The sequence below is a fragment of the Gracilinanus agilis genome, chromosome 2, assembly GCF_016433145.1.
Source record: "Gracilinanus agilis isolate LMUSP501 chromosome 2, AgileGrace, whole genome shotgun sequence".
Taxonomy (NCBI): domain Eukaryota; kingdom Metazoa; phylum Chordata; class Mammalia; order Didelphimorphia; family Didelphidae; genus Gracilinanus; species Gracilinanus agilis.
In genome coordinates, this window is record NC_058131.1 from 31,607,467 (window position 1) to 31,617,045 (window position 9,579).

At 40.1% G+C, this 9,579-nt stretch overlaps 1 protein-coding gene across 1 annotated transcript; it reads left to right on the plus strand.

Annotated features, from left to right (window-relative positions):
* The first annotated feature begins 801 nt into the window (after positions 1–801).
* On the plus strand, positions 802–8,106 carry LOC123233134 (zinc-alpha-2-glycoprotein-like). Its single transcript, XM_044659301.1, has 6 exons — positions 802–916; positions 4,983–5,246; positions 5,552–5,818; positions 7,035–7,313; positions 7,441–7,557; positions 8,048–8,106. Exons 1-6 carry the CDS (start codon positions 802–804, stop codon positions 8,104–8,106), a joined length of 1,101 nt encoding a protein of 366 aa, XP_044515236.1.
* The last annotated feature ends 1,473 nt before the right edge of the window (positions 8,107–9,579 follow it).

Sequence of the window (9,579 nt, forward strand, 5' to 3'; positions counted from 1 at the left end):
GGACAATAACCCTACAGTAATCTGGGACTATAAAGAGAAGAAATCATAATTAATAATCATTGAAAGGACGTATGGAAGGGCATGTAGGTGGTTTCCTGGAAAGAGAGCCAGGGCTGGAGTCAGGAGAACCTGAGTTCAAATCTAACCTCAGATACTTCCTAGCTGTGTGACCCTTGTCTAGTCACTCAATCCCACTTGCCTGGATTTTACCACTCTTCTGTCTTGGAAACTATTTTAGTATTGATTTTAAGACAGAAAGTAAGGCTTTTTTTAAAAAAGGAAAAAAGAAAGTGTGGAGTGGGAACTGGGTGAAAAATGTCATCAGACTAGAGTCAGGATGACTTCTATTTGAATTCTTCCTTAGACCTTGTGAGGAAAGAGGAAATGGGACCTCTTCCCTAATTCTTCCCTCCAGAATGAAATCTCCTTGGTGTTCCCCTTCAGACCTCACAATTTCTAGGTTCAACAAACATCTAGCAATGACAACAACTACAATTAGGGGTTGGTATTGGCTTCCCAGACAATGTCCAATGATGACTGTGCTCAGAGGCAACCTGCCCTCACCACAGACTTGGTTTCACTTCCTCTCTCATGTCTGCCAAGACGGGAAATTTTCAGCCTGGTAACAGGTGTCTTAGGTAGCAGTGAGAGAAGGGCAGGGCCTCCAGCAGAGCCAACCCAAAGCTGGGTGGGCATAGAGGGGAGGGAGCCATGATACCTACACCATTGACATCAGTTCCACTTAGCCACTGCCTGGGACACTGTGAGGTCTAAAGGCTCCTCTCCAGTCTGGAGTGGCTGATGAGGCCAGGTAGCCACATTCTAGGGACAATGAAGTATCACAGGAGGTGGAGCAGCTTATCTTTAGCCTGGCTTCTCTTTCTTGGAGTATTTGTTTTCAGACAGACATGGGCAGGTAGGTCTCAGGGGAAGGGATTTGGGTAGAGAGGGTAGAGACCATGAAGTTTAAGGTCTGATTAGGGAAACTCAGTCATTGTCCTCAAGAAGCTTCAGGTAAAGGTCATCTGGGTGGCTCAGTGGATTAAAAACCAGGTGTAGAGATAGGAGGTTCTAGGTTCAAATCTGGCCTCAGACACTTCCTAATTGTATGATCCTGGGCAAGTCCTTTAACCACCACTGCCTAGCCCTAACCACTCTTCTGCCTTGGAAACAATACATAGTATTGATTCTAAGACAAAAGGTAAGTGTTCAGTCAACGGATACTTATAGAACAATTTTGATATCCCAGATAAAGTGCTAAGTACTAAGAAGACCCTTGTAAAAGCTCAAATAACACCTAATTGTTGCCTTCAAGGAGCTCACATTCTAATGAGAGAGTCAACATGTAAATAAAAAGATGCCAGAAGATAAATCCAAAGTAAATGAAGGGTAAATTTGGAGAGGAACCTCTGCAGATTGTGAGCACCAGGAAAGGCCTCCTGAACATGGCATTTTGTCTGAGACTTGAAGGAATCTGGAGAAGCCAGGAGGAGGAAGGAAGGATGGAGAGAATTCCAGGCATGGGGCAGAGTCAGTACAAAGGCAGGAGAAGTGGGGAGAGAGTGTGTCCTGTGTGGAGAACAGTAAGTAAGCTATTGTTGGGTAGGTGAAATGGCAGAAGAAAGAATAAGACAAATAGAAAGTCTGGAAGTATCCCTGCTCTGAAAGGTTTGAAATGTCAAGCAGAGAATTTTATTCTAGAGATAACAGAGAGCCATATTAACCAGGAGAGTGAGTCTAAGCTAAGCTTTAGAAAAAAATCATGTGGGTGGCAAAGAGGCAATGGATTGAATAGAGAAGAGGCTTGAGGGAAGAGACCAGTATGAGATTGTTGCAGGGGGAAAGACCCAAACTAGGGTCAGGGGATGGAAGTTTCATTGGATGAAATAAGCTGGTTAGTGATTATTAGGTCTGCCACATACTAGCTAGGACCATGTGCTTTTCTTGCTCTTGGTTTTCTCATCTATACAAAGAGGACATTGGGCTAGTTGGCCTTTTCAGGGCCCTGGGGGCTCCAAATTAGTGAGCTGAGGATCCCTCCCAAGAGTTCTCAACAATGGGCTTCCTTCTATCCTGATGAAAATTGAAGTTATTTTCCCCATCATGCCTTACTGTGTGTTCCTGATACTATTATTTACCCATTGAATGGCCTTTTGCAGATAATACTGAGTTTAGAAGGCACTCATCAAGATGTATCTTAGAATTTCAAGGTTGGAATGGAAGGGTTCCTTGAAAATTTCAAGAACTAATTCTCAAGTCAGAGAACCTAGACTCAAATCCTACCTTTGATGCCTCCTACTATTAGGATGATCTTGAGCAAGTCACTGAATTTCCCTGACTCTCAGTTTCTTCATCTGTAATAGGAGGTGGTTGGATACAATAGCTTCTAAAGTCCTGTCAGATTTTGTCTCATTTTTCTTTTTAAATATTTTTCCATGTTTTCATGGTTCATTTTCTTTCCCTCCCTTTTTCCCTCCCCGCACCCCACATCCATCAGATTTTAAAACCGTGATTCTATGCCCCTTTCACGTCTTAATCTAGGATCCTCTAGTCTAATCCATATCTAAACAGAAATCTCCACAACACCCTAAAAATGGTCAGTCATGTGACTTCTGCTTGAATACCATTGTTGGCAAAGAGTTTACTATCAGTCAAGGCAGCCCTTTCCAATGAGAGGTCATTTCAAATGGTAAAAAAAAATGTTCCTTACATCAAACCTAAATGTACCTCAATGTAATTATGGATTCTAGAATTTTACTGAGACTTAAACACATGATTTATAAAATCCCCATGATTTCCTTTTTTGAAAATCAGGAAACTCTTTGAATCACTTCAGTTCCCTATGAACTACATTCATTTCTACTGAAGATGAATCATCTTAATGGAAAAATCAGAGAAGCAAAGGAGAATTTGAGTTCCACCTTCAATCCATCTTCCATTGTCATCCTCCCAGCTAGCTCATTTAGACGTGTTGCCTGATCCTTTATCATCTTAGCCCTAACATAATTACAAAACTCAACTCAACAAGCATTCCTAAAACACCAACTATGTCCAAAATGTCAGGTATTGTGCTGATGTTTCTAAGGTTAAAAAAAAGTCCCTGTCCTCAAGAATCTCACATTCTACTGGAGAAATTCATCATCTTCACAGACAAATAAATAAATGGGTATTTGGAAAGGGAGAACTGGAGGGCAAAGGCAGATTTCTCATGTGTCCTGTCTTTCCATGGCTATTCCTCCTCTATTGTACCTTCTACTAAGGCTTTTACCAGAATAGTTTGATTAAGGTACATTTTCCTCCCTCCCTCTCCTCTCAATTTCAAGTCCTTTTCACTAGACCTACACTGTTGGGGAATTTGCTGGACTGAATGCCCAGGATCATCAGCAGCCACCCCTTAGTGTGATAGCTTTAATTATATGTCAAGGAATGTGTCTGATCAGTGCAGGTGGTTCTATAAGCTGTGAAAGGAATGTTGAGAGAAGAATACACCTTACTAGTTTCCCTTTTGAGAAGAGAAAAGTTCAAGGATAAATTCACAAGCTGTTGTTGAGCCTTGCTGGGTACTTGGTCCCTACTGTAAGGAATGCTGGTTGCTCTAACTCTTGTTGGATTATCTTCTAGAGAAGCTGCCCTGTCTTGTCTATTCATCCATTTGTAAAACATGTAGCACCAGAAGAATCTAGCACTATTCAATGGATTTTTTATCTTTCTTGTGTCATGGATCTCTTTGGTAGTCTAGTAAAGCCTATAAAGGGTTTTTAAAAAGAATACATAGTATTGCTTCTAAGATGGAATGTAAGGGTCTAAAAAAACTCAAATGGGGTAATGAAGAAGAGTCAAACATGACTGACCAACAACACATAGGGATTCTCAAAGTTGGAGATGATTAGAGATTTTTCCAGGCAGAGGAGACAGTCTCTGAAAAGGAATAGAGAGGATGGAATGTTGGATATGAAGGATGGGATGTGGAATGCATGAAAGGGAGGATTATAAAATGAATCTAGAAAGAGAGGCTGGAACAAGATTCTGAATGGCTTTAAATGCCATAAACTGGTAATGTGTATTTTATACAAGATTCAGTAAGGATCGACCAGATCCTTGGAGTGATGTGGTTAAGTAATATAACATGGGAAGTTAGGAGAGGGCTAATTGGAAAGGAAAAGGAAAAGATCCGAAGAAGGAATTCCAATTAGGAGGGAATAGACAAAATCTAGATGAGAGGAGACAAGGGCCTGAAATGGGGGAGAAAAGGTGTGAATGGAGACATAGAAATTGACTTGAAAGAAGTTGTCCATGTGAAATCAATAGGTCAGATACTGGTAGAGGAGGAGAGAAAGATTGCAGAATGATTCTAAGATGACAAATCTGGGTGACTGGAATAGTTGTGGTGTACTTGTCAAAAACTGAAAATTGGGAAGAGGAGTAGGTTTAGATAATGAGTTCTGTTTTTGATCTGTTGCATTTAAGATATCAATAGATAATCTAAATTGACATATAAAAAACTATATATGTATATATATGTACACATATACATATACATAAATGCATTTATTTAACCGTGTATTGTGTCAGGCACTGCCCTAAGTATTTACAAGTATCCCATTTGATTATTGCAAGAACTCTGGGAGGTAGGTATCATTATTATTACAATTTTATGGATAAGGAAACTCAGGCTGGAAGAACTTAAGGAACTTGCCCAAAGGCACATGGCATAATTATGTGAGACTGGATTTGAACTCAGGTCTTCTGAACTATAATTCCAATACTCTATATACTGCACCACCTATCTGATGATGCTTGGAGTTCAAGAAAGAATTTAAGAATTGAATACTTAGATTTTGGAGTCATATGTATAAGATATTTTTACTGCTGGTAAGAAGCAGAGAAAAGTCAAAGGAATGGATGAGAGGGGACTCTGGTACTCTGATATCTTCAAATTTGAAACATCATTTTCTTTTTTTCCCTTCCTTCCTATAATTCAGTCCACCACAGGCATATTGGTCAGCTCAGTGCAGTAGGTACAACCCACTCTCTCTTGGAAGTAAGTGCAATTACCTTCTTAGATGATGTGGAAGTGGCATCTTACAACAAAGAACACAAGCAAATTATTGTCAAGATACCCTGGATCTCTAAAGCACTGGGAGATAATTATCTCACACAGATGACTGATGATTTATTGCTGAACCAAGAGCAAGATTTGCAAGGGACTATCGAATTTGTAGCATGCGATGACACTAACCATAATAGTAAGTCAGATCCACATCATCTCCCCATTCCCCAAAGCCCAATAGATCCATCCCCAGGAGATCATACAACTGAGTTCTTGGTCCCACTCCTAGAAAAAGAGTTAAGAAATGTCCAGCCCTGAGCCCGAGAATTCAACCAGTAGGATTAAGACTGAGCCACAAGATAATATAACCCAAAATATAAGGTTCCCCAAAGGTTAAAAAAAAGTAAAACCCTTTCCTAAAGCTCCCCAAAGATGGACTCCTTCTTGGCGTTCCCTGTCCCCTTCACACCCAAAGCAGCCCACCTTTATGTTCCCCCACAGGAAACCACACAGCCCAGGTCCTGGCAGAATGTGAAATTGACAATAACATCACAGTAAAAAGTCAAATCCATTTAATTTGGGATGGGGTCGAATATTTCAAGATAGATGAAGAGGTTGGCCACTGGGAGAATATAAATCCTAAAGTAAAGAAATACCAACCTATTCTGGAGAGCTCATTCTGGACCACTCTAAGGAAACGCTACATGAAGCTATATTGTGTTGACTTGATGAGGAAAGTGGTTGAGTACTCAAGCATAAGGGATAATGGTGAGTATTTGCTTCTTCCCACCTCCTCCCAAGAGTTCAGGTCACCTCCACCAATCTGTGCAGTCACTAGAGTCTCAGAGAAACAAGCAGGATCTCTGATTTCTGATCATAGCTCCAATTCTCAAGGGGAAAATCAAAGAAATATGAGAAAAGTTGAGGTTCTTTCTTTTTCCTTCTTGCTTTTCTCGTCAGCATTTTTTTCATTTTTCTTTTCCCTTTCCATATTGCACTGTTTCTTTCCTACCTTCCTTCCTTTCCTTCTTTATTTTTCTCTTTCTATTTTTCCTTCTTTCTGTTCTCTCTTTCCTTTTCTCCATCCTTCTTTCTTTCCCCTTTGTTTCCTTTCCTTTTTTCTTATTTCTCTCTTCATCCTTCTTTTTCCCTCTTTCCTCCTTTCTTTATTTTCTCTTTCTATTTCCTTCTTTCTTTTCTTTTTTCCCTCATTCTTTCTGTACTCTGTCTTGTCTTTTCTTACCTACTTCCTTCCTTCCCCTCTCTCTCTCCTTCCTCATTTCTTTCTCTCTCCCTTTCTTTTTCTCTCTTTTTTTTGCTCAGGGTAAATTCTTCCTCAGATGTCTCATCAAGGCATAGGAATAACCCAAGAAGCTCAAAAAACCCTAGGCAATTGATGGCATATTCATACATGTAGTACCAAATTTTGTTCACAAGACCAGGGATGATGGACTGTGTGTCTGCTATCTAGTGACAGGTTTATCTAAATGTAGAGCATCATTACCAGAACGTTACCAAGTAATTTTTTATTTTCATTTTGTTGAGGGTTTAGGAGTGTTTGTGGGAAGTGACAGAAACACATAAAGGATAGCCTAGTGCATGGTACCTCTGCAGTATTCTTCATTAGGATTTCTACTGATGAAATCCTGGGTCATATGGAATATTGATCTGAAGGTTCTGTTTTTAATCCATTATAGCAGACCAGGATACTTGAAGATAATATAGAAAGCTGCTCTTGATGTTGTCATCAACACCAAGAGATGTTGACTAAGTATTTCATGTTTCCCTAGCATTCTTCTAGATGACCAGGGAGATAAACAGGATTATAAACTATAATTCTATTCTCAAGGACCTAATGGTCAGTGGGATAAGAGATACTGCATCAAGGAGACTGGAAACATTCAATGAACATAGAAATAAGAGAAGCATCAAACACTCACTGAGATTGTGACATGAGACCTTCTTTCTTGATCTCTCCTCCTAGTGGGCCCTGAGGTGGCTGTATCTCAACATGTCAGCACAGAAGGCAGCATCATTCTCTCCTGCATTGCCACAGGTTTCTACCCTCGCTCCATCCTAATGCACTGGGAAAAGAACGGAAAACTGAGGATATGGGGAAATGAGAGTTCCAGTGGCACCCTGCCCAATATGGATTCCACCTTCTACCTCAAAATTACCTTAGAGCTCTCTTCAGAGGACTCAGGTGCAGGTTATAGCTGTGTGGTAGAACACAGTGAATTGAAGACCCCTGCTATATATTCAGGTCAGTCCTTCAGGCAGACACTCTCATCACATCCCCAACAGACTAGACCCCAGAATATAGTTCCATTTCCTCCTTCCTTTTTTCACTGAATGCACACCCACTTACATTTTACCCATTGCTGCTATAGTTCCTGGAAAGCCCACTATGGAAAAGTCTTGGGTCCTAGAACTGGGTATTGTGTTGACTATCATCCTACTGCTGAGCTGTGCTGGAGCGTTTATCATCTGGAAGAAGAGGAAGACAGGTATGTACATAAGGAGAAAATGTTGATAGGAAGTTACTTGATGGGAAGCTTTCAAGGAGAGAGAAGATACTAGTATTAGCACAACCTTATAGGAAGGTGTTTTGAAAGGAGAATGCCAAAATCTTAAGATTGCTCTAAGGATCATTGATCTTATCCTTGAGTATCTGAGGGAAACGATTAATTCAAACTAAAGTCAAGCTGAAGTCACTAGCATTATCCATCAGCTTTGAAGCCAGGATAAGTGATCAAAGAAGCTGTGTGATCTAACCCAGCAGCTTCTTATTGGATCATTTATTCCTGGTCACTGTTGTGTTGAAACTGGGTGCTTAGTCTAGTTTCAAATATCCCTGTGGGGGTCTTGGTGTTCACTACCACAGCTTGATGTTCACCTAGGCATTCCCACACTCACCCAGCTCAGGTCCTCATACCATCAGAAGACCTTGGGCCATATCAGCCCACATCACACATAACGGCTTCTCACATAACACAGGTCAGCTGGAAAGATCTTTTCCATCTTCTACACCTCCTGCTCCTTCCTCCTTACAATAAAGAATGGAATATACTATTGGCAAGACTACAGGCAAGTCAATCACTGTCTTCTTTGGGTTTCTGTGACCATTACTGTTTTCCCTGGCTGATTTTTATTCACAAGAGAGATTTTTGTCCTTTCATTTAGGAGCCAAGGCAGAGTTTCATTTTTTTTAAAGAAATAGGTCAGGAGCAACTAGGTGACTCAGTGGATAGAGAGCCAAGCCTACAGTCTAGAGCAGTGATGAGCAAACTATAGCCCAAGGGCCAGATGCGGTCCCCTGAAATGTTCTACCCAGCCCCACGACATTATTCCTAATCTGACAAATACAATGAGTAGGATACAATAAAATGAAACTTCAAAAGAGTTGCCTTAGAAACAGACTGACAGATAAGCATTTCCTTTCCTTTGGCCCCCTCTTTAAAAAGTTTACCCATCACTGGTCTAGAGAACTTGAGTTTAAATCTAGCCTCAGACACTTCTTAACTGTGTGACCCTGGGCGAGTCATTTAATCCCAACTGCCTAACCCTTAGTGCTCTTCTGCTTTGGAACTAACACTTAGTATCTAAGATAGAAGGTGAGGATTTTTTGAAAAGAAAAGAAAAGAAATAAGTCATAAATATCTAAGCTTTAAAATTATTGTGCATTTTATTTTAAACAGAAAGCCCAAGCAGATAACTATTTGAAATTGTTAATAAATTCATATGTACAATATGTCTGTCACAGTGTATTAGTTTATTCCTCAATTCATTTCAATTCAACAAGCATTTTAAAGATTCTTAGGTAGCACAGGTGACAGAGTAATAGGTCTGCAGTCAAAAACAAACCCAGCCTCTGATACTTTTGCCTCGCTTTCCTTCGCTGTAAAATGGAGATAATAATAACACCTACCTCCCAGTTTACTGTGATAATCAAATGAGATTTTCAAACTTTAAAGCATCGTAGAAGTGCTAGTTATTATTATCATTATGGTTATTTATTAAGTGCCTTCTATGTGCTAGGTATATGGGAAATAAATATAAAAAAAGGAAAGTGGTTGCTTGGATCTGAGGAGAAGGAAAACAAAATATACAAGATTAAATGAAAAATACAAAATGTCTCTCTTTTCATCTTCTTTATCTAGGTACACATTTTTCCCTCCATACTATTGGCCTCCTCCATTAATGTCCTTTTCTGATGGCTCATCATATATGGCACTAGTGATCTAGTCTTCTCCAAGCTCTGCCACTGGAGCACACACCTTTGCAGGTCCCACCAATCTCAAGCAACTCCATCTGTGGGACAAAATGTCTATTGTCTCATCGCCAGCCTCCTGAATTCATAAAGATTCATAACCAAGTTGTTCACTGGACCAAGTAAATTTTCACCTGCAGCAATGGTAAAGATTACCAATTAATTCGTGGAGAAGTTGTGTTTTGAGTCAGTGAAGTAATTGCCCACCCACTTGCAAGCAAATCACAAATCTTAGGCTCATTAAAGAATAGCTGTGGCC

Coding starts and splice junctions, on each gene's coding strand:
- LOC123233134 (XM_044659301.1), top strand. CDS start 802: ATGAGGCCAGGTAGCCACATTCTAGGGACAATGAAGTATCACAGGAGG. Junction 917..4,982: donor TTTCAGACAGACATGGGCAG/GTAGGTCTCAGG, acceptor CCTATAATTCAG/TCCACCACAGGCATATTGGT. Junction 7,558..8,047: donor CTGGAAGAAGAGGAAGACAG/GTATGTACATAA, acceptor CACATAACACAG/GTCAGCTGGAAAGATCTTTT.